Here is a 25059-nt window from a genome sequence, read left to right as displayed (position 1 = left end):
CTCCTGGTGATGACCATCGTTCCATTAGTAACAGCAATTTTATCAAGGGGTCTGTTGAGGAAGTCTCCTACCCTGCTTTTCATTTTTCTCTGCAGTTAACAAGTGCTGTCTTCTCAGTTTGAAATCACCTGTTGCATGTTAGCCAGGCATTGACTTCCACTTCCTATACCGATACCTTGAAGGTCATTAAAGAGCACAACCCATCAGGTGTTACAGAGTTTGATCCTTAACCAGTTGTCAGTGATCAGAGGATCACTGTGGATGAAGCACATTAACACTAAGCCCAGCAAGGAAGCAGAAAGTGGTGCAATGAAAATTAAAACTGACATCTTGAGGCTACTGAAGTTTGCTCCCAGGTAATATGACTAAGCTGGTAAAGTCTTTAAGATACAAGTGATCTGCCACGTGTGGCTCAATGAAATGGTTTTAATCCACTCTGTTTGGGCCTGCATTCAGTTTCCAAAGAAAATATCTGCATCCAGACAGGTTTGGTAAAGTTAATGTGTTCATTTGAATTCAGAGGATTATCTTACAAATGTAAGAATGTATTGTTTTGACAAGGTGAAATGTCCTCCCAGTGAAACCTAAAATTAACTAATAGTTTGCAATGACATGTATCCGCCAGAAATAACAAATAAATTAGTCAACAGCAACATTTTGCCATTTCAGGCTAAGTAGCTTGCATTTGATATAAGAAAATATGTAACAAGAAAGACTTCTTAGTATGGACCTATCAACTTCGTTGATAACTTGACATCATATTTTTGTGTTATATTATTTTTGTTTTTGTAAAATCTTCGTGATTTAGTTTTGTTTTCAGTATACTAAATACCTTAAGTAGCACATAATACACAGACAAAAAGCAACATTCATTTGAATCAATTTTATTGGCTCTTTTTGGCCAAAAGATTGCTATTTCCTCTTAAAAAAAAACAATCTTACATCTGTTAAACACAACAAAGACAATATAAATTACAAACAGACAGCACCAGAAATATATATATTGATTCTTTACATCATTTAAATAAGAAAGGGGAACATCTACAATAACCAAGTCTCGAGTCACAACAAAATAGGTAATGTCAAGACAAATCACTAACAGTTACATTTCTGAAAACACAGACCACATTCGTTCATACACTATGTACAAAACCATGTCTCTCATCTTAAAACTAGTCAATATGACTTAGCATCATCAAAATCTCCACAGAAAAATTTAAGTCAGTGAAGTATATGCTTAATATCATTCAAAATGCATATTGTACAAAAGGCTGGAATGATCTTCACTACACCATGAACTGCTTTCCAACACCAGTCTTAACACAGTTTCTGCATGGTAATCCTAGTTTACAGTGATTTATAACTTTACATAATGCCTTTGAACACTGATCTCATGTTCATGTGGAAAATGGCTCTTTGTTTTAGTTAAGTCACCATTTGGTCCTCACCATTGGGTTTAAAAGGCTCGCTTAATCGGCCTGCATTTCACTCCTACATGATTCCCCTACAAAGTAAGACCTGTTATTTCTGAGCTGACAGTGATGTTTACTCGCTACAAACCCGCATGCAAACTCAACAAGAGCCCACACACACCGCTGTCACAACAAGTCTGGTGAGGAGTCTTGACTTGTTGGAAATGTTTTGCGGCTTACATTACAGTAGACAGGTCCGGACTCTCTCTGTGACTCCTGACTATAGGAGCCCCTGCCTCATGCCATCAAAAGGAATAAACTGCAATGGTGAAACAAAACTAAAAAAAAAAATGTTCCTCTGCATGTTTTTTTTTTTTGTCTCTTTCCATTTGTGGCTTTAGGTGCAGAGAAGGAATCTGCTTGACTTTCAGAGAACAGAGCAGTGAAAACCTCATTTAGAGTGAGTTCTTTTGCTCTGGTATGAAGTCTTCCTCGCAGGGAGACAACCAGGGAAATGGAAAGTGCTACCTCATCAACCAAGCACCAGGAAAAGAAAGAATAGTCCAAAATCTACTTCTTTCTGCCTCCTTCTCTTTCTCTTGACCTTTCTCTTTGTCTCTTTCTATTCTTTAGGACTTGTTCTCGATCGCAGCAGGGGCAATCATCATCAAGCTGGACTTCAGAGGATAATAGCGGCCTCTCCAGGTCTTCCAGAAGATGCCCTGCTTCCTCTGGTGTCGCTGCTTTGGAGGAGGACTCTGGAAATATCTACCATTTAGGTTGGAGCGACCGCAGTTACTGAACCACCAACCACCTGTAAAAGACAAAGAACAATATCAGGTTAGATGCTGCAATTAAGCTCAAGTTAAAACCTGGAAAGAGAAGCATTTATCATTGTGATGCTCACCAGAAAGGTGCTTGGCGCAGTTGGTGTCGTTTTTCTGGTCATTGTCTTGGTCGCGGGTGGAGAAAGGCAGACCGGAGGAGGCGTCAGTCCCCAGTGAACTTTCTAAGGTGCTGAAAGTGCCGGCCTCCTGAATCTGGAGCGAGTACTTGGTTTCCTCTCCGCCTAGTTGGAAGGGGAAGCGGACGGATGCCAAGTCATCCCCCCAGTCGGAGAGCTTGATGTTGAGGATGTAGCCACCATCTTTAGCAATGGAGTGGATCTTTTCTAGACCCAACCAGAACTCTCCTGGAGAAGAAGACAAAGAGGAGGAGAGAAAGGGTGAGAAAACTACCCACAGCTGAAACACTGGCTCCTGCCACTGTTTTCAAGCTTATCTCTGATAAGATGCTTTTGGACGCCATCTCCTGCCCCCTGATATTGTGGTTGTAAACACTGTAATGCCGTGTGAACTAATCTGGCCCTGGCCAGGGCAGCTAGCACCTGGAGTTAGTGAGAATGAGATCAAAGTAAAAAGGGTATTTACCATTCAGGCTGCCAAAGCCTTTCTCATAGGCTTGCCATAACTGGTCAAAGTCCACTGAGCCATCTTGGCGCCTTTGGATCACTGTCCATCCACCATCTGGAAGAAAGAAAGAGGATGGTCAGAAAATGTTTTATTGGTTAAAACAACAGCTTCTAGTGCAGACTGGAGACTTTATAAACTATTCTACTCTTTGAAATTAGTGACTTATTATCTGAGTAGTTGGCAATTGTTGGCCAAGCTGCACTGAATGGAACACAACATGGGAAGAAGTTTAACTCCACTAACCAGCTGTCATCTCACAGAAGACTTTAAAGGGCTCTGCGTTTATTGGCTGGATGGTGTAGACCCCACTAGTGGTCTCTCCTCTCAGGAACAGCTCGTGACAGTCTGATGGCGTCTCTACAATGGGAACAAAGAGGAAAAACAATGTTAAGACCAACGACTCTGTTTAGTATCACTGCAAGACCCTGCAGCGTATACAGTGTGAGCACCCCAACACTGCTAGCCATGCTATTCATATGTGACACATTAACAGATGTTTCTTTCTTCAGCTTCACCCCCTTGAACTTTGCACTGTTACAGTGACAGACTGTAAAAAAAAGGCTTAATTGGCTGGACAGCAGCCTAATGTTGTATGAGGTCATGGAATTATCTTTTTTCTTGTACAGGTTCCCTATTTTGAGGCTTTTTTTTAGATTTGATGGTGCCATCTGGCATATGTGTTATGTTGTAGGGGTATTTATGAATCTGAGCTTGTTTAATCTACCGAGCTTTCATTAGTAGTTCATTCACAGTTAGGGAACCTCTCATCCACAGGTTTCTCTGCACTGCGAAAGCAGAGTGTTTGCAAATAAGACTATCGCTCCGAGCGAGTTTATCAGTGAGTCTGGAGATATGCATGTGCACCCGATAGAGCCTTTGACCTAGACTTAACAAGGGAGAGAGTGAGTGAGAACTTCTTTCTCGGTTATAAATATGACCTTTCTCCCAGTTCCCAAGCAGACTTCCCTTTTTATGGCTGCTTGGCTCTCCAGTCTATTGAGTTACATACTACTAGCCTTTACATTCCTAAACCCCCCACCACCCCCTCTGTCTCTGCTCCCCCTCCCCTCCTTGGCTTGTCACACATCTCTCACGTGCACAGCAGCTACTTGGTGCTGGAGGAGTGCATGGCTGGTGCATGCATGGGGAGTGATCAGAGGGTGGTGAGGGGAGGAGGGGTGGGGGCTGTTGCTGTAAAGGGACATCTGAGAAGGCAGGAATACAAAGCAGGGGGCTCCAGAGCCAGTTGAATTTGTCATGTGGCTAATGAGGCATGAGACCAATAGCACCCCTCCAGTAATCCCTTTTTAATGTGGATGACATCATCACATGATGCTATTTAATACATTTGCACAAAAAAAGCTACAGTGAAATGTAATTTTTTCATTTTGAATTAATTGACAGTTTTTTTGCTGACTATGCGCCTAGTTATTGTTTAAATGGAAGCACACCAGCTGATCGCATAGACACAAAACCTCATTTTTGTGTCATGACCTTTCCTTTAGAGGCATGAACTCTGTGGCCAGTTGTGGCTGCCTTGAGGTCAGGGGTTCTCCTGAACTTTAGCACACTTCGTATTCATTACAATGAAAAAGAAGAGGAAGGTGGAGGTGGGGAGGGTGTGTTTGTGTGTGAGGATGGGGGAGGAGAGGAGAGGATGACTGAAGTGGGGGAGGAGGATGAGGAGGGGGGGTGTCTGACTCCCTGACAGATCTAGGGGAAAGGTTGCTCATTCTTGAGGGATGTACAAATGTTTGTTTTACACACATAGGCTGGATGTCTTAAAAAAAAGGGGTGGGGTCTTCAAAACAGTGGAGGATATCTGTACAAAGTTCACAGATAAATTTAGACTGCCTTTTCCCACTTTCCCCCTTTTTTCCCTCATTTTTTCTTGGCTCAGACACAAGGACAGTAATCTGAGGAACACTGCATGCTGTGTTTCTACAAAGCCTCCCCTTGCCTCTTCCAGGCTTCCCTCCCTTATTCCCCCGTCGTCACCGCAGAAATGATCAGTGTGAGAAATCCCATTGAGCTGTGTGACCCTGACTGAACGCTCTCAAAGACCAGCGACCTTTCCCCCAGTTGAAACCTTGCCAGAGAATCTTGTTCCTTTTTCCTCATTCCTCAAATCCTGCTGATGTCAGAGCTCGGAGGTGTTATTGTGATTTGTGCTGGCTGGCTGAACTCAACTGTTGCCTCAGCCATGTTCACCTTTCACCTAGTTCTCATCTGTGGCCGTTAGGAACAGAGGTACGCGTTCAATTCTACTCCAAATTTATTGTTATAATCTACTTAATGAACTATAGATTTCTGTTTTTTCCCTCTCTTTCTCCCATAATCCACCTCATCTTGCTCTGTGAAGACTAAACAGAAGTAAAGTAAGACAAAAATGTGGTGGGCAATTAAGCTGGGTGTCTCAGCTCTTCCTCAGTTGGAGTGTATCCAGTCTGGTACAGTGTGGATGAAAGCAGTCATTATGACTGCTGGTCCAGTCACAAGCCAGTGTGGAGCAGCAGCTGCTTGGCGTAGCTGCACACTGAGTGCATCATTTACTGCCTCTTACAATGACTGTACACAACAGTATGACGGGCACTGACAAAAGACTGACTTACTCTGACAATGTTTATTCCCTGTTTTACCTTCTCCACTAGTATTTATCCCAATAGATGTCTTTTCTTTGGGGTTATGGAAGTAAACTACAGTACATATATTTAGTTTTGTCTATCTAATTTATTGCTTTTAAACAACTTATCCTCACTTACTTTACTCGTGTCATTGTGTTGATGATAGCCTGTATTAACTGAGCAATGTCATTAGGATTTAAAGGCTAAGAGGCAAAGGCTGCAACAGGCGTCAAGCTGAGCGGAGCAGCGTGTCCCAAATTGATTCCATTCCTTGATTTTAATTGCCAATGATTTAAGCTTCTTTGTGACCTTACTAAACAGATGGCCTGCCACGTTTGGCGTCAGATTTTGTGCAGTCGACTTAAGACTGTGTCAGGAGGGGGTTTTACTTACCGGCTGGTGAGTCGCGTTGCTCGGGGCCGTCTGTGTCCCTGCTCCGCGGGGCGGGTCTCTGTCGTGACTGCTGGATCTGAAAAAGTGACGAATCATTCATGAAATTGCAGAAGATGTGGCAAAATAATAAAATATGTCCCAACAATTGCTATGATAGTGAATGCAGAGACGTAGGTTTGCTGGTTGTAATGCTTGCTCACCTGACTTTGCAGGGTCCTGATGCGCACATTCTGCTTGTCAAGCTTCTCCTGTTGGAGTCTGATCCTCTCCATCAGATCATCAATGCGTCTGTTCTGAGCCTCCAGCATCAGCTGACAGAAAAACAACACAAAGGTACCATTTTTTTTAGTATTTTAGGAACTTTATTCTACACTGTACCTGTGTGTAAAATGTGGTCATGGTGCAGTAATACTTTCTGAGACCATCACAAGAAACACTAGAATTAACATAACAAACGGGGCACACTTGCAGGACATCATTGAAAAGCCGGAGATGTAGACATTACCACCCTTCAATGACAAGCATTTGTCCTTTCCAACCATCTGTGGCGTGGTTATGTAACTCTTTTTTTCCATCCCACTATAAAACCTTTCAGGCTCTCACACTGCTTTCTAAAGGCAGAACTACAAAGACAGCACAGCTCTCATAAGCCTCTTCAACTGTGTATCACATGGTTGAGTCTCTCCAGGTTGTAAAATGTGACAGCTGTGGAAAATTCTTCACACATTCTTGTAACTGATGCCTGCAGATCCCTTTGTCTGGCAGCCTTTAGTGTTTCCCTGCACGTACTGCACGCTCTGTCCTCCATGCCCTGTGGGCTTGTTAACCAAGCCCTCTCCACTCCACTACACCCACCTCCCACTGCTTGCCCTCTGTGCATTTTAATTTAGTGCCCTTGAGCTGAGAGAAAAAGCCCCACCATAAAAGCCAACAATCCATGCATACTGTACATCCCCTAACTTGAAGAGTCCATTTAACCATCTGTTGCAGTGCAACAGCAATATTTTGTACTTTTTGTGGCTTTTTGTGGTAATATTTAGAATAAATGAGTGTAGGAATGCTGCTCTGTATACAGTTTTCCCCCCTAAACTAATCAAAGTCACACCCCTCATTGTGACATATTTCTGCCTTACTAAGTACACCAAAACACCCAAAGACAAAAATGCATCCATTCTCACCTGTATGTTGCCAACATCGCTCTTGTTCTTGGCGCCAGCGTTTGTGTCAGAGAGCACAGAGTCTCCCTGCAGCATGCTGTCCACCCTCCTCTCCAGCCGGCTCATCCTCTCACTCATCGTCCTCCTCTCCTGCTGCATTTCCTCTGCCTTCTCCTTCAGCTCAGCTGTGACATTCAGCAGCTGCCCCTCTCTGTCCTCCAGTCCGTGGGCCTGAACCTTCAGGGCCTCCCCCTCTGTTCGCAGTCTCTGGCTTTCCTTTCCCAGCTCGGTCACTGTGCGATTGAAAACCTTCAGCTTGGTGGAGATGTCCCTCATCTGGACTTTGGTTTTGTCAACATGCTCTTTCAGCCCCTGGCCCAGCTGCAGCAGGCCATGGGCAATGACATTCACGTCATCCCATGCTGCGTACTGTACACGCTTTTCCTTGGCAGCAGCACCGGTGGGTGATCCCCCTTTCCTCTCAAGAGGGAAACCTGTGGCCAAGAGCACCACCAGGCAGAGAGTCAGAGTTGCCAGTGTTGTCTTCATTTCTCCTGTTGTCCTTAACTGTTGAAATCTTGCTTTGAAATGTGTGTTTTCTTGTTGCAGAAGTGTGCAGTGTCCTCTCCTGTCTTCTTGAGTTGGATTTGAGAGCTCAGGCTCCTGGCTGAACAGTCACGGCACCACTGTTATATAGTTTCACAGCCCTCAAATCTAAGCTGTGAGCTGCCTGCCATTGGCCAGCCGAGGAAAGGGAGGGGTTCAGCTACTCTCAGGTTTCTGTCCCTCCTCCGCCTCTGACATGAATAGTTAACAGAGAGGTGGAGGAGGGACATGATATAACAAAAAGATTGGCTTTCATCTCTGCACTGTGGGAGACAGGGAGTACATTATCTACTGGAGGAAACTAAACTATCGATATCCCCAGCAGTGAAACAAATTCTTTTCTGTGAAGTATTGTTGAATTAACACCAATCATGTGTAGTATTTCTGAATAAGTGAGGTAATTTCTTCATTGGCTCATGAACATCCTGAAACTGGTTGATAAAAATATCGGAACCCAGACTATGCTCATAAAATACAGAGTGTGCCTGTTTGGACAATTCCTTCTATATTCATACTCAGTCCAAAACATATCATGGTAGATCTGCAACCTTTGATTAACAGGCCATTTAAAAATATCGGGAAACATAATTTACTGTCTTTAACTTAAGTGTGAATTGTGAAAGTGAAAGTGGAAAATGTCACTATGGGCTGTTAGCAGACCACCCACACTGATGCCAGTGAAAGATGAAGCACAGACCTTTATAGAGTGAACTCATCACCAACTGAGGGGACACTCCATTAGTAACATTTTCTATGTATTCAATATCTTGTAATCTCCCGCCATTTTTCCAAACTGATGAAATATTTGCTCCTGGTCATTCACCTTATTGATTTCACTATTACTGTATTGTCTGTCTCTTTCTATATTTTCTGTGTCCATTAGGATCACGTGCTTTACTTTACGTCCTGTACTGTCTAGGTTAGTGTGATTCAGATTAGTATTATCAAACAATCTGCACATTAAATCTTTTTCCTGTTTCCTCACAAGACTGATAAAGAATTCAGGCGGAATTAGGGAACATGAATTGATCTGCACAACACTGCTTTGTGTACAGTAAATAATTATATATCTTTAAAAGCAGATACCTTGATTACCTGTTATGATAAAATTATTTGTTTTAATCCCTAATTTCCCTTAAACTCAATTAGCCTGATTACAATCATTAGCCTTAACAACAATCTTAGTAACCTTAAAAGTGTAAATTGTACTCCGCTGAATAATGCACCCTTGTCATTTTATTCGACTGACAATCATATTTAAAATAAGATTAACAAAATAGGAGAAACAGCTATTGTAGAGCAAGTATATCAGGGTTTCCTAACCATCTCCTCCTGGACAATGCAAGGAATGAATGATGTCAGTCACAGACAGGAGAGGAACATGCAAATGATGTGGCCTTAGGTGCTCCTCAGCCATGATTTGATCTGTGAGGACTGTGAGAATTAGGGGAAAGTTCACAGCACAGAGAGTGCCCACATTACGGGCAGTAAGGTTGGCTTTTTTTTGTTTTTTTACAGAGATCACAGGCCATACGTGATCCGTGGCCAGACCACAAAGAAGGAGCTGGTTTAACCCTCTCCTGTCTAACCCAGACTAAGTAGGTGAAAGGTAACTGGGAGACTGCTGACGCTGCTGAGAGGGGAAACACAGTGCACAGGAATTACAGCCCTGATTTACGCGTCTGGAATGTAACAAACATTATTAGCATTATTTACCCAAAGCCTTGGCAGAGAGGGGTTTCCACTAGGATGAGCAAAGACTGTTGTGTTCTGGTTTAAAATAGGCATTTCTCATTCAATTCTGGGTAGTTTTTTCCATTTCATAGGAGCCCTGAGGTCACTGCAGACAGATTTGTTTTCGTTTGTTCAAACTGACAGACTCGTGTAGCAACTGTGGTGATGAATTATATCCTTGTAGCCACAGTTCACTATCACTGAATGAAATTTTTTTTTTTTTTGCTGAAATGTTTTAAACAGATAAATGAAAGGCCAAGTGGTTGGAAAGTGGCTGTGTGGAATAGGTACAAGGAGGAACATGGTAATAGTTGAACTTGATGACAGTCTGGTACATGAGTGTCATGACTGTACATGTGAAGAACGCACTGCCTTATTGCATTTGTTGCATTCTTCTGGGACATTACAGAACTTGGCAGGGATGTGAGCGGGGTGCACAGTAAGGTTGTGAGAGATGAACTGCAGGCCTTCATTTTTTATGGCTTTGTGTGCTACATAGTGCACACACGCATACGTGTGCTCTTACGGAGAATACATTTTCTTTAAAGGAACAGTAAAGACCCTTCTGATGTTCAGATGTAGAAAATAAAGGCTGAATGTGCCAGTTCAAACTGTCACAGGTGAAATCCAGTTCTTCTTGATAGTGTAATTGTGGGATGACTCATACTTGGTTCAGTTGTGACCTTCCAGGTAGGATTGCATAATAATTCAACAAGATCGTCAGCATTTCAAATCCTATGATTTTAGCCGTGGTGGAAGAAGTATTATAATCTTTTACTCATGTAAAAGTTGCAATACTGCAGTGTAAAAATACTCCATCATCAGTAAAAAGCCTACATTCAATAGGCCACTTATGATGTTGTGTATTCTTTTTCAGATTGCTATTTCATTATTGGTATTTTAATGATGGACCTTGTCCAGGTAAAGGAAAGTTTGATTGTTATCAATGTACTGTTTGGAAGCTTAATCAGTAACAATGAACCTAAAATTTTAATCTGCAAAGTAACCAGAAACTGCTGTCAGACAATATAAAGTATAATATAAAATATTTTCTTTCAAAATGTGAAATGAAATGAAAATACTATAGTGATGTATAATTACTTGAAAATTGTACTTAAGTACATTATTTGAGTAAATGCATTCAGATCTCATCCGGAGCACCCTGAAACCAGTCCAAACAAGAACCAACAGACTAATCATCATGTTGTAAGTAGGAAGTATATTTACTTTAGAACAGACTAAACAAATGAATTAAATAAGCAGCAGTTTGTTTTATAATGTGTGAGGCTTGCAGGAATCTGTCTCCTCTGTATCCTCTTGTGTTACTGATCATCATTGGATCCACGATTCGGCACAGCTGCTTGTTCCATTTCCCAAAATGGCCGCTCCCATCTCTAGCCGGCATGGTGACCTTTTACCCAGATTCCGAATGCAGAACATCTGTAAATCCCAGCGCAGCCCCCAGACTTAGTCATGTACAAGAGGATGGAAAGAGGGAGGAAGAAAAAAAAAACAGGTGCTGGAGCCTGTTAGAGCAGTAAACCTCTGGTTCCCATGGACAGATACTGATCTGTGATTTTTTCCATTTGGGGCTACTTTATCAGGGGTTTTACGGTTATTCATTTTTCCACTTGTGTTTGCCAGAAATACATGTTTGAACTTATTTTATGGAAGTAAATAATCTGAAATAAAGATGTTGGACCAGTTTTTAAAAGGGAAACAGAAAGCTGAAGGAAATTCAGAGAAAAAGAAACAATCTTGCATGGTCCTATTCAGATCTTAGCGTATGAATATCCAAGCAAGACTTAACATTACAACAAATCTATCATCAGATGAAGGTAACCAATTTGGTACACATACTATAAGCATGTGTTGACATGTATACCTGCTGAAATCACATCTCTTGGAGTCCACACAGGTAGGGGGTTAGTGATAGAGCTTATGACTGTCTTGTGATTGAGTAGAAAAGTCAGGATGGACCAGAGAAGTAAAAGTGCATGAACAGCAGGGAGATGTCTGCTCTAATTTAACAAGAGAACAGATGCTGCTGTGTAAGTGTGACATAATCATAACTGATGAAGAAATAATATACAAAAGCTTAAAGGTTTTGGTTGGGTTGTGGACAGGAATGTACAGTTTGCTAGATTTTCACTTTCATAGTGTTAAAAGCACAGGTGTTACTAGTAACATTAGTGATAGTGCTGTTCCATTAAGTGTCCAATACTGAGACTCTGAAACTTATACACCTAAATGGAATGGAGCCATTTACTGATGTTAGACCTGTGTTTGTACCAGTATAAAAATGCCACAATTAATCGATTTCACATTTTCTAATATTTCCTCTTAGAGGGAATCACCTTATATGACTTCAGAGAACATGGCTTCAACTCATCATTTCACAGAGACATGCAACAAATCAATGAGGACAGACAAACCTGCTGACAGGTACACATGTCCTCATTCATGCACCCTTGTTCACCACCAGACGTGCAGAGGAAAACGTTTGCCTTGAACCAATTTCCCAATTCCCGTTTTGTGCTGAGAACAGCCAGGCAAAACACACTACCGCCCCCAAGGGGTGGAAAGCAAGAGTGTAACGCTCCTATTTGTTCAGACTTGAGTGTGCCCTTTTATTTATTCACTACCCTTTGGTGACTTTTGTAATATTGTTGCCGCAGGAGCTGCTGAATATGACATGGCACCGGAGCAAATGAAAACCTGCAGTTGTGACTCATTCCACCTCTGGTTTGGTTCATCACAAACAGGCCCAGGCAGGGAGAGCAGGCTCAGAGGACATGAGAGATTTCCTGTGTGGACTCCTACTCTCCTTGGACAAGGATGGTCCCCATTTTGCATCAGCTTGTATCAAGAGACTGTCAGTTCCCACACAAATATTTGACCTATGCATTTTGGTTAGCTTTTGTAACATCTGGATCTGAATAGTTCATATTAGAAACATGTAGCGGTTTCTTCTCTTTGAGGCCAAAAACTTTGTGACATAAGACAAAGTTATGTAAGACAAAAGAATACATAACTGCTGTCCATGTGCACCAGTGCCCTGTTTGTGCAGCTGACCAAAGACTTTAATGAACACATTCACACAGTTCATTCATACATGAATCTTTCTTGCATGCTTAGATGCACACACATACACATACACTCATCTCCTTTTACATTCCTTAGGCTACATCTCAGCTTACACAAGAATAGACGTGTGCTACATGATACAAATGAATGTGTTCTTGTTGCTGTTTCTGCTTGACTGGGTCGGGATTTGTTTGCCATGAGATTCTTTTACTCCTCAGACTGGTTGTAGATTGTAACAAACTCCTGCTGATGGATGTCCCTCATATGTCTTTACTTCCACAGATGCCTCATGCTTTTCTCTCAGTTCTTTCGCTGCTCATAGACTAAATGAGTGTCCCAGCTGGCAGGAAGCAGAAAAGTACAGAATGTACGCATATCCCGGTTTGGATAATGTAAATACATAAAGACTGTGGTTGACCTCCGCAGCTGTATACTCTGTCACTGCTTTCTCTCTACACTGATATACAGTGTTTTTGGGTTAGGTCCTGTCTCTGTCACCCGACATACAAGTGCTGTCCTTGTACGTTTGCAAACAGCAGTAGATTTGATACTTGGGCTAATTGCAGTGGCTACATTTAGGGAACGTGGCACTTAAGAAAACATCCTCTTGAGTGAGTACCTGGACATTTAGTGTTATGGCAGTTGGGTGAAAAATAGCATAGAGAACTTAAGTCACTTCTACCATCTAGCCTCGATCTTTCTTTACTTCCAGAGAGGAAGCCCAGAGTAACACAACTCGTGTAAAACAAAGCCCAAGCTTAACTTGCTGAGTCTGTTGTTCGTGCAAAACACCATGTGGGTTGACAACAGAAGAACTACAGCTGATGCTTAAAGTCATAGTGGCACATTTTGGGAAATTTTGGGACACTTTCCACTCAGTGGGAATTTGCTTTCTTGCAAAGAGTTAGATGAGACGATTGATACCAGTCTCATAGTTGTGTTGAATATGCAGTCACAGCCAGGAGATGGTTAGCTTAGCTTAGCATAAACAATGGAAACAAGGAAACCATCCAGCCATCCAGTTTTTCCACTTTTGCCAAGTTTAAATGCGTAAGATATAACATGTAACTTTTTTTAACCTTTGGACAGAGCCAGGTCAGCTGTTTCTCCCACTGTCCTGTCTTTATGAATACGTTTATTTCCCCAAATGGGAAACTGTTCCTCCTTGATGATTATTTATTGAAAAGATCAATAGCACCATTAAATATGAAGCTATAGCTAACATAAACGAATGAAGAAGGGAAATATCTAAAGGAAAAAAAATAATCCACCTACCGGCATCGCTGGAGTTCACTAACAAATCTTAATTTACTTGTTTAATCTGAACAAAAACAGATATGTAAAAACAGCAGGTATGTTGTTTCACCTTTTTCCAGTCACTATGTTCAGCTAAGCTGTCTCCTGGCTGAAGCTTCATAGTTAAACCACAAACGTAAGAGTGGTATCATTTGTCTTAAAATGATGAATTCTTTTTGATGCAACTATATCAAAAGCATGTACTTATGTAAATGGCCTGAATCCTGCTGTGGGCTCATATGGAGTGTTTACCCGGAAAAAAAATCCCACTGGAGAGCAAAACAAGTTAGCAAGGTCAAGGTTGAATTCCATGCTAAATGCAGTTGCTGTAAATAACTCAAACACGCATTTACATTGTCTGGGAATTCTGCTCAAATACTGTGGGTGCTAAATGAGCTCTCCAGAACTCATGTTTAAGATTCAATGGACCCTAAGCCTCAGACGTGATAAGCAGTGGTTGTTTAGTCTCCCCAGAGTTTCAGAGGTCGCAGCTTTGTCCCCAAAAATCTGCCCCTTGGCAGTGTGTGCCCCAGTTATCAAGCCTGATTCCCATGAACTAATTGGCCCCCTGTAAAACATTCAAGCACGCATACCACAGAGTAAGGAGCACTTGAGGCTGCTGGGTGTAGGTTACCGATCACAATGATACTAATTCATTGCCCCATTAATTTTAATCAGCAGGAGTGGAATTGGAAGCAGGTCAGATGGAGGAGACACTCGAACTGAAGAGTTATCTAACTGTGAATGAGGCCTGTTCTGGGAAAGATGTGGGTATTGGCAGACAGCCTCTTACTGTCAAGTGCAAAGCAGCTGGTTGTTTGGAGAAGGAAAAGGAAAGAGGGCTTGAATTACAAAGTGTTCTTCCAGAACAGAAGGGGTCCTGACCTATAACTGTACCACAGCAGCTGCGCACTGACATTTCTGCAGAAATCATACAAAAAGGAACAATATACTTCACATTTATTTGGAAACCAGTCACCTTCTGGAAGTCTTGTTGTGCAACATACAGAATAATACAGCTTTTGAATGTCAGAGGCCGTTTGCAGTTTGGCAGTTCTGTTAAACACGAAGCTACAGCTGGGACATGTTTAGATTAGCTTAGCAAAGACTGGAAATAGGAAAATAACTAGCCTATCCCTGTCCACCTTCCTACCAGCACCTCTAAACCTCAAAAATGAACATGTTATATCATGTTTGTTTAATTTGCTCAAACACCTGAGTGTAACAATGTAACTTTACTGCTTAACCTCATGGTAACGACAAAACCACCTATAAAACTGTCCATAAAACTACAACATGTTGTTTTTGCACTTTTGAATGGATTAAACAAATGTGATATATGTGTTAGTAAGTGAGATTTAAAGATCCTGGTGCTTCATATTTACTGTACAGATGTGATATTTGTATCAGTTTTCTCTGCAAGAAAGCAAATAAGTGTGTTATGTTTTTAATGTAACCTTTATTGAAGGGTGTTGCAGTTTGTCTGCATGGTTTTGGCTGTCATATGTGAGCCAAGACCAGTTAGAAACAAGTCTTTTAAAACATTTAATAGAAAAGCAACCTATGCACTTAAAGAATTATCAGCTGTCACACTGAGTCTGTGACTTCTAACCATCTGTTGAGTCACTCCATTAAAACCCCTGTAATCTGTAATGACTGATCCCTGAGCCACATTAATCTAAAATCCTGAAATCTAATTGAAATTGAGTGCTCCCAGAAAGTGCTTTCAGCTTTGTATCTTTCTATATTTTTACAATGAGGTCGGGGATGTTTGTTTTAGAGTTTTGTAGGGAACACAGGCCACGAATCCTTATTTTGTGAGGCTCCTCTCTCTGGATGGAATCACCAGAAGCAGTCTTGCGATTGCAGTTATTTACTTTAGCAGGTGCAGCAGTTTTGGTCCAGCCAAAATGACCTGTTGTGGTATTTAGTGTTCCTTTGTTTCACACATGAGCCTTAATATAAGATGATGCATTTATTGTGCCCGGATTGAAAATGCAGAAGTGATCATTGCCAACAGGGGGTGAGTTGGTGGCACCACCTTATCTGAGCTGTCACAACAAACATCATTTCCCCCATTTGTCCATACACACTCACTGAGTAGATACTCAAACATTGGCATAAATGACAGGTCAAAGCAAACCTGAAATGCTAGAGGGTTAGAGTAACCTGTGTCTTAAGGATTTGGTAAATATTTTTGCCCCTTGGATTTGAATTTGTCAAATTCCATTTTAGTTTGTTCCTGTTAAATATTGACCCAGCTGTGTTTCCTGAGCTCTCATCAGTTTCAGCAGCTCAGGGTTTTTCCTACTTAGCGGCAGTAAAATTTCTGTAAACGTGTGCCAAATTCTTCCAGGATTGTAATGTAGAACCAGAATGGGATGCCACTGAAACTTAACCCTGCAGCCAGTTTTTTTTTTTTTTAAGCATGACATCACTTATGCAGTATTTCACAAGAAGATGAGATTGAAACAACTGTCATACTGGTATCTATTGTTTCAACCTTCTCATTTAACCCTTGGCAAAAAAGAAAATCGGTAAATATTACAGAATATCGAACTGTTGAGGAGGAAACTGATCACACAGTTAAAGGTGCTATATGTAAGTTTTCTCTGCCACTGAATGCGGTCTCTTGCTTGGGTGGTGGTGCTTGTCCCTTGAAAAGAGCTTCAGTCATTGTTGTCTTCACAATACAAGAAATTATAATATCTTCAGACAGATTGGAAGCTACAGTGGGCTGCTATTGGAAAGTGTTGAGATCAGCCGGGGCTAGCTGGTTAGTGTGCTAACTTGAGGATAAGAAAAGATGTGATAGAGACAAGAGTCAACGTTGGGGTTGCCCCTTTCCATTGCTGGAGACAGCTCATGTTGAGTGAAGGAGTGAAGTTTGATGCTGAACTTGCAACGTTTCTTCTAGACTAATAAGTAAACAGCTCTTAATGTTAATGTTGGCTATGTAGCAATAGCTAAACCAAATAGCTTTAAAGGAGCTACAGAGTTAAGAGGCGTTCTTACTCGGTAGTGGTGGGTAACAAGTGTAAACTGGTGAGGAAATAGGTTCACTCAGGTGAAGCTGAACCTGAAGCTACCTGTCAGCTTAAAATTGTAGGCGTCGTGTATCATTCTCATAAAACAAGCCTGATCACATCAACCTCAAACACTGCTTCTGGAACAACATCTGACTGTGTATGGCCAGTACACTGTGCCAGCATTTGTGTCAGCCTAAGGGCCAGAGTCCATGAAGCTTTGTTTTTACAATGTTTGCTAAAAGACATGTGCTGCACAGCTTCAAAACAGCTCTTACTTGACCCCGCCCCCTCATCACCTTTCCTCCACAACAGGCTTCACAATTATCAACGGCCAAGCGTCTGACCCTGTGTTTCAGCCTGTCACTTTGTCTGTCTGTCTGCGCACCTGCTGTTTGTTCTGTGACACTGCTGCTCAGTGAATTGAAGGCAAAGATATTTTACAAGTCGTATGCATTGTGGGGGACGGAGCCTTCAAAAAATAAATGGATGGCTTGTTTTTCTGACCTTCGCACAATGAAGTCTCCCCCTTTTGCACTTTCACTTACATAAAAGTAAATCAAGAATGTCCAAGCTGTGCTTGGCTTTTTGTTGTCATCGTTCAAGCTGTCGCTCATCTACCCTTTCTAGTCTTTTTTTTATTTTTTTTATTACACTGTTCTTGCTCTAACAAACACACAGGTTTAATTTAATGCTTCTTCCTAAAGATATTCGTTTCAAATTGTCTCTCTTGTTAGAGGAATTAAAATCCTGTGCTTTTGCAAACAGGTAAACATGATTAGTATGTTTTGATTGAGAGATGTGCTATGCATGCCAAACTTTTAATCTTTAACCTTTATTTCCATTTTTTGTTCGTAAAGCTTCCTTCTAAGCTTGCCCCCCTGGAGCCTAATTAGACCAGCCTCACCTTCTGCAATCAAAGGCAGGAAAAATGGAAAGTCTGAAGAGAGGCAGGGTGCACTAAAGTTCAGTGATCGGTGAGAGTGGAGATCGTAAGAAAGAGGACAGAAACCAGCACAAGGAGAAGGGCAGGGAATGTCCTCTAGTTACCTCTGGCGTGACTGCCCCCCCCCCCTTGTGTCCTATGGGCCCCATTTGCAAATTTGAGGGCTGTGACCCAGGTTATAGTCAGGATCAGAGTGTGTAAATCAGAGGCCTCTCTCCCCCTGGAGGCTACATGACCTCCCTGCTACACATCCTGTTAACCAGCATGGGAGAAAAAAAAACCCAAAGCCTCCCAAGTTCCTTCAGTTCCAGTGAGTCCCTTTACACCAGCTCGACAAGATGGTCTGCAGTTTGAACTGTAACGTACAATTAATCTGTGCAGAAGCTTAGATAGTAGGCACAAACAAAGCTAATATCTGTCAGACCACTGTTAAAGTATATTTACTCAAGTACTCAATGTACTTAAGAACAATTTTACTTTACCTGAATATTTCAATTTTATGAAAATTGATACTAATACTCTACTACATTTCTGAAATAAATATTGCACTACTTACTCTATTACATTTATTTGACAGCAACTCTGTATTTTGTTTACCTATACTTTAAATATTAAAATATTTCAAAGTAGCTCCACCTTCACCAACTCCATCATGCATCAGAATTTACAGTCCAATAATATAATACATCATCAAACACTTCCGCATGATAAATACGTTGACTTTGGATATCCTTTATTTACCTTTGCTTAAACCTGCTTAAGATCATCAACTTTCAAAGTTGATGAGCTTGTTAGGCAACACTTGCTTATTCACTCATGAAGAAATTTGGAGTCATGTTTCTGGCTTCTTGTTGAATGTAAGTTAAATATTCAATCTTATTTTACATCTGGATCTTTAGCTGATAAATGCTCCACTATGTTCACTAGCTGGTTGCTACCTGTGTCTGCCTGCTGAGCAGGTAGTGTTAATTGAGCTGTTTTGTTGAAAACAGTCTCCTGCTGTGGCTTAAACGTGAAATGATGAAAGAGGTAGAAGTGAAACAAAACAGTTTGTGATGAAAAGATGAAAACAATTATCTGAAAGATGATAAAAGGCTCAGTAGAGCTGAAAGTAACTGCAGAATTTGGTGATAATTATCACTACAAGCAGCACCTTCTATATTACATATCATTAATTCAGCCTTTGTGTAGTTATTATGAATATTATATTGATTATAGCTGCTTTAAGTAAACAACACAAATACTGCATCCACCATTGCTGCTATTTAACGCACACGCTAACACACACCACGTTCACGGCTGACAAAGGAACACACTTAATACACAGATTTTTCTCCGGCCTTCACCGCTGATCAGTGAGAGAAGGCAATTTAATTTAAAGATGTCACATTGGACAAATTTGGACCATTTAATTTTGTGAGTTCAGGTAAGATCAAATGCCAAAATCCTAAATAAACTTGAGGGTTACATGGGTACATAATTTGTCCTTTATGATATGATGAAGTGAAATCAGAGATCACAACTAATTCAAATAAATGATGACCTTATTTTGGTCTAATTTTGAAAGCAGCAAACATTTCACACCAGCAGTGTTAAAATAGGAGCTACACTTCTGCACCTCAAGGCCCAGTGTCCTTGATATTTGTGTGTCTGGTTTAATGTTGCAGATCCCAGATACTGCCGTCAGACAGACAGACAGGCAGGCAGGCAGATGGACAGACAGACAGACAGACAGGCGTGTCCAATGCTGATGTTTTCTCCCGGCTGAGTTAGACCTTGGTGGCATGCAGACAAACAAGGAGTGGCCTTGGGTTAGAGAGAGGGGGAGGGAGGGAGACGTTGGAGATGGAGAGATGGTAAACACATGCCCCCGGTGGGTCTAGATGGGTGGGTGAAGTGGAGGGATGGAGAGGTGTAGAATGATGATGACATGAAGATGGGTGCGGGGGGTAAGCTGACACCAAGACGTTTTCCAGCACAGAGCTGTTGACTGTGGAGCCTGCTGAATAACATACTTAGTATCTCCCCCCTCTTTTGCTCTCTGTTTCCATCGCTTTTTCTTTTACTTTCGGTCTTTTAGTTCAAAATGAGAATGAAGCCAGTGCAGGTTTCTCTTTGTCATTACCAGTCAGATCCAGACTGTGGGATTTGTGAAACTGTTTTCTGGTTTGCCTCAGGCTGCAGCTCGATACACAGACTACTGGGCAACTTGTTCATTTGTTTATGCTCTCATGGGGTTCTGGAGATGCACTGTACACACAAGATAAATACTGTTAATCCAGATTTATTCCCTGATTTCTGACTGGATTTGTAGAATTAAGAAGAACTGTTTTTCTCTCTCTCTCTCTCTTTTGCTTCTGTCACGGTCTTACATGTCTTTTTTCTGGCTCACTGAGTCTGACTGTCAAGTGCCAGCATGCTCTACTTGATCTTGCATGCCTTATTTTAACTTAATGAATAGCTGCCAGCATTTAATTTGTGGCTTAGTGTTGGTTTTCCTCTTTTGTTCCATGTTGCCGGTTGTTGCCTTCCTGGTTGAAACTGCAGTAATGTTTATAAGCCTCAGGAACAGCAGTTGCAATCCTGTATAGTGTGGAACACGTAATGGTAAATAATTGTGAGAGGAACATGGGTATGTCTGTGTTACTTTTGGCATGAATATGCACAATATGCATTTTCATACCAGTGAGAAGAGGAGCCAGTAACAGTTGTACCTGCCATGTGGTTGTGATTTACTGTGACTTTGAACTTGCAAAAGGTGACACTAAATCAAACGTGCTGTAAAAACTCAGCTGCATTGTGTAGTGAAAACAATGTGACAGTCAATATGTTCTTCAAATGTATGTTTTCAGCAACTGAAAATGAAACCTAGATGTTTACTTTAACTTTGGTTATTGATTTGAAGGGATTACAGTCACTCTCTTTATAACACCCTTTAGAGTATTTTTAATTGGTGAACTTAATGACTATAAAATGCTGTATATGAGCTTCCTTTTAAAGCAGTATTTACACAAATATAAAAGCAGTATGCTGTAGCACAGCTGTGGCACTGATTTCACATCATATATTGTTTTTACAGCTAAAATGAATTCACTCTTCCACACCACCAGGTCAATTCAAAGTCTTGTGCAAAGTAGGTCAATGTTAGATGGCAAACATAAAATCATTAAACCTACAGTATACATGCATACAGCAAGCAAAGAGCCTCTTCATAACACACAGCCCAAACTGACCCGCTTTCCTGTTCAAACAACCCCCAGGTTCCCTCGTGAACCTGAAGCAGGAATTCAGCCAAACACCTTCATGCTGAAAAACAACAGTTATGTTAAACATAAAACATTTGACAATATAGATATGCAGAGAGAACTTCATGGTGATTCCTAAATTCCTACAGTGCAATGATTTATAAACTCTCTATCCCCGTGGAAATACTTCATTTCATATTAAGATATCTTACATAACATTGTTAAATTGATAACTTCCATAAAGTCCCCCCAAAAAATCCACATTTATATATGAGGTTGTATATTGTTTCTTCATTCTCTCCATGGATCCAACCTTTGATGCTGAAGCCATGAATTGAATAGAGAAGTGGTTTCGGACAAGTGGTTGTTCCAGCTGCAAATATTGTTCAGGAACTGTTTGACGAACATGACATAGAGTTCAAGTGTTCAGGGTGTTAACTTGACCTCCATATTCTCCAGATCTCGTTGTGATTGAGTAGTGTTGGATGTGCTGGGAAAACAAGATTGATCCATGGGTGGCAGGTGGGTTTTTTTTATGTTGTGGCTGGTGTATACCATTAGGCCTTGGGTTTTGTGTTTAAAAATACATTAAAGAAAGATTGATGCTGCCCTCTGCTGGAGAGAATGTAAACGTCACAACCCAAAACTGGTAGTAAAAATGTTCCTTCTCTGCACATGTGCGTATATTGAAACACATTAAAATGTCTATTGCATTTGCAGATATAAATGTGCAAGAGTGACATCAGGAAAGCCAACTCGTACTCACAACAGTGCAGCAGATTTGGCTTCTATCAACTTGACCTTGTGACATTTGCTCATTTAAAAATAAGATGCTCTAGTTTCAGTGGGCAGATATGTTACAGTGCTGTTTACAGTGGCCATGCTTGTAGGAAAACTACATATAAACAAGATAAAATCAAGTGTTTTTATTACTTTAAAAAGAAATGTCATTAACTTACTTTATTTCACAGATGAGTTAAATATTTCTCTTACAGCAAGAGACTAAAATCACAAATTTTACGATAGCAATGCACCATTTGAAATTTAATAGGCTGATGTCACTTCCCTGACTTTGGCACGCTGCCTCAATAGTCAGAGTTTATTTACCCATCTCTGCACAAGCATATTGCCTGTATACCTCAACCACTTCAAACAAATAACCCCAAAACGAAACCTTGGTGAGCAAAATTGACTGCGGTGTAAGACAAAAGTTGACTGTGCACTGTGAAATTATTTTGCAATAAACTATACGCAACTATAATAAACTATAGTTATTACAGTTGCCACAATTTTAAAAAATATCGTTTACTCTATCATGCAAAGCATCAATGTCTGTTAATTATGGCGAGGGGAAAAAAACATTCACGTCTAAAATAAACACAGGACATCCACACTTCCATCTTAATAACCAAATTTATTTCAAAACATCTGAACAGATGAGATGTAGGCCACTGCAAGTGAAACCGATGTCGTCTTCTGTTCCACAGCGTTGGATCAGCACCTCACAGCGTCAGGGCACTGCAAAGACAAGAAGTCAGTCACACACCATCTCAAATATCACAACCAACAAAAATAAAACTGTCTTTCAGTGCTTCTGTGTAAACAGGACACTAACAAAGAACAGATAATATTGTGGATTAATTTCATGTAAATTAGTAATTACTAATTAGTAAGTATCAGATTATTTTGTATTGTCAGTCAATAACAGTGTTCCTCTCTGTTTTATAACTCGACCACTTGTCTCCTGCATTTCTCTGGTGTTCTATGAACTGAGTGCTTGAGTCCTGAGATCGGCACAGAGGACCACAGAACTAAACCCATACACTGATGTGGCTAAAATACATGGTAAAGGCACATGGGTTCACTTGTTAATGAAAGTGGTGGGCATCCCTATATCATCAGGGCAGAGAGTTACAGTGGGTCAAAACTACACTTGGTCAAATATGAACACCAGTACAACACATAACACAGCTCAATGGCTCAGCCATAATCCTGTCTTGGTCTATACAAATTGGACAGAGCTTCACATTGTGTTAAAGAGCTCTTAACTCAACTCCATGGCAGTTTAAGGCTGCTGTGTTTTTGTACTACACTGCATTAAAAGCTATGTTTTCCCCACTTCTATTTACATACACTGCACGGTAGAATTCAGTCCAATACATCTACTTCAACGACTGAGTTGTGTCAAAATTTGATCTAACTGATTCCACCGGTTTGCAGCTACAGGGGTTCATAAAGTCTTACAGTCACTGGACGTGCACTGGGAGAAAATTCTTTTGAAAAAAAAAAAAAAACTACACATTTAATACAACTGCTGTTTTTTGTGATTTAAAAAAAATTATTGCTGTTAAGTCTATAAAATGTCCATGAAAAGCATCTATTACACACTACAAGAGCGCAAAGCTGCATCTTCAAATTGCTGGCAGGCTTCTAATGTTGACTGTTTAATGGCATCAACTGACATAAAGTCAAACACCCATTAGTGAACAGGCTAACAGGCATAGCTGGGTTCATGTCCCCTCACCTATCGCAGCCTCCTGGCTTCTCTTTCAGACTCCAGAAGCGTCAGCACATCTCCTTCTCTGACTGGGCCCTTCACGTTCCTGATGATGGAGCGGTTGCTGTCGTCCATGAACTCAACACGGACCTGCAGGGTAACAGATAAATTACATGAAAAAAAAAAAAACAACAGTAAAGACCTTTGCTGGTTAAAAGCTGACACATGATGGTCCACTCTAATGTTTACATAAGAACTGATGCAGCCATGAATTAATGTGTATTTAATGTGTGAGATTACAGGAATCATATTTATTAATATGCTGAGCTAAAAGGGTTGATCAATTGGGTACAACTTTTTGAATTGCTTATTAAAGTCATTATTCAAGCAAAAATACCATAAGCTCTCCAACTCCAAGTTCTTGATGTAAAAATGTACTCCTTTCCCCTGCTTATATGCCTGTAAATTCATTATCTTTGAACTCAGAAAAAAGTATTTCTGGACATCAACTTGCTCTTCAGTAAATTGTAGTGGACATTTTTCAATATTTTTTTAATTTAAGACAGGTTTATAAAGTTTTATTTCATAGACCAACGAATCTACTGAGAAAATATTAAGATGAATTGATAATGCATTGTTAATCGTCAGTGGCAGCCCTAATTTTGAGTCATTCAGGTAATCATTACTGCTTCACTGACAGCTTTTATATACCATAGTGAACAGCTCAACTATCAGTGAAAACCAGTAGGGATGATATGGGCTGGAATTATTTACCAAATACAAGAGGAATACAAGGGTGCACGATTACAAGAGGGTCCATTAGTATGAGGTCCAGATGTGAATCAGCTAGTGTTTTACTAAACTCACAACATTACTGCCACAGCGAGGCTAGAAAACATGTTCAGGACCTTTGCAAATGAGAATAAGTCGACCTGCAGATAGCCTACAAGAAAAAAATACTCTATATATACGAACATGCCATACTTAATACCAGGGCTGCTCAGTAAGTCATCAGGAAAGAGAAGAGCAGAAACGGACCCTCTCCATTTAACCGATGAAACCTCGACCCCGAGATATGAGCTATGTTAGCTTACCTGTGTACATTGTCCCTGGGAACCAGTTCTTCCCAGCACCTTGGTGACCTGAAAACAAAACAGAAGTGACATTAACGACACAGGCTAATGAATACGTGTTTTTCTGGACTCCGACGGGTCTGCATGGGGCTGACGGTGGAGCCGCGGACTGAGGCTTGAACAGGCCTCCATGACGGCAGCATGAGCGCCGACCTGCCGTACGCTAATCGATGCGTTAAGGTCAATTTAACTTCAATGTTTCGGCGCAGTATGACACATTACTTGTTCCCGTAGCGGTCTATCCGCCCGGTTCTTTTTATTTTCACCGTATTTAATATTTTCTTACTCTTGCGAGCTTGATCGGCTGCACGCGGCTGGCGTCCATGTTGTCGGGTCAGACCGGAAAGGAAGTGACGTGGTGCGCGGACGGTCTATATCCCGACGCAATCTTTTAGTTTTTAAAACAATGACATTTTTATTATGTTATACTT

At 41.0% G+C, this 25059-nt stretch overlaps 2 protein-coding genes and 1 long non-coding RNA gene across 4 annotated transcripts; 1 reads left to right on the top strand and 2 right to left on the bottom strand.

Annotated features, from left to right (window-relative positions):
• Positions 1-868: 868 nt before the first annotated feature.
• angptl4 (angiopoietin-like 4) lies at positions 869-7744 on the bottom strand. Its single transcript, XM_071492081.1, has 7 exons — positions 7080-7744; positions 6102-6212; positions 5902-5977; positions 3128-3241; positions 2843-2938; positions 2320-2604; positions 869-2226 (listed from the first exon to the last, which is right to left on the bottom strand). Exons 1-7 carry the CDS (start codon positions 7605-7607, stop codon positions 2042-2044), a joined length of 1395 nt encoding a protein of 464 aa, XP_071348182.1. The 5' UTR covers positions 7608-7744; the 3' UTR covers positions 869-2041.
• LOC139629463 (uncharacterized) lies at positions 2113-16116 on the top strand. Of its 2 annotated transcripts, XR_011692976.1 has the most exons (4): positions 2113-2252; positions 6114-6234; positions 11746-11843; positions 12077-16116. It is a non-coding gene; the product is annotated as an uncharacterized lncRNA (long non-coding RNA). The 2 variants fall into 2 exon arrangements; XR_011692977.1 differs by lacking the exon at positions 11746-11843.
• A 6276-nt stretch (positions 16117-22392) lies between these two features.
• On the bottom strand, positions 22393-25026 carry rps28 (ribosomal protein S28). The gene is made up of 4 exons (XM_071492085.1): positions 24915-25026; positions 24590-24637; positions 23523-23645; positions 22393-22516 (listed from the first exon to the last, which is right to left on the bottom strand). Exons 1-3 carry the CDS (start codon positions 24951-24953, stop codon positions 23523-23525), a joined length of 210 nt encoding a protein of 69 aa, XP_071348186.1. The 5' UTR covers positions 24954-25026; the 3' UTR covers positions 22393-22516.
• Positions 25027-25059: the final 33 nt, after the last annotated feature.

Source organism: Trachinotus anak, unplaced genomic scaffold, assembly GCF_046630095.1.
Source record: "Trachinotus anak isolate AG129_WGS33_773 ecotype Australia unplaced genomic scaffold, CSIRO_AGI_Tana_v1 ptg000012l, whole genome shotgun sequence".
NCBI lineage: Eukaryota > Metazoa > Chordata > Actinopteri > Carangiformes > Carangidae > Trachinotus > Trachinotus anak.
Note: the sequence above shows the minus strand (reverse complement) of the source record. Positions and strands in the feature narration are given on the sequence as shown.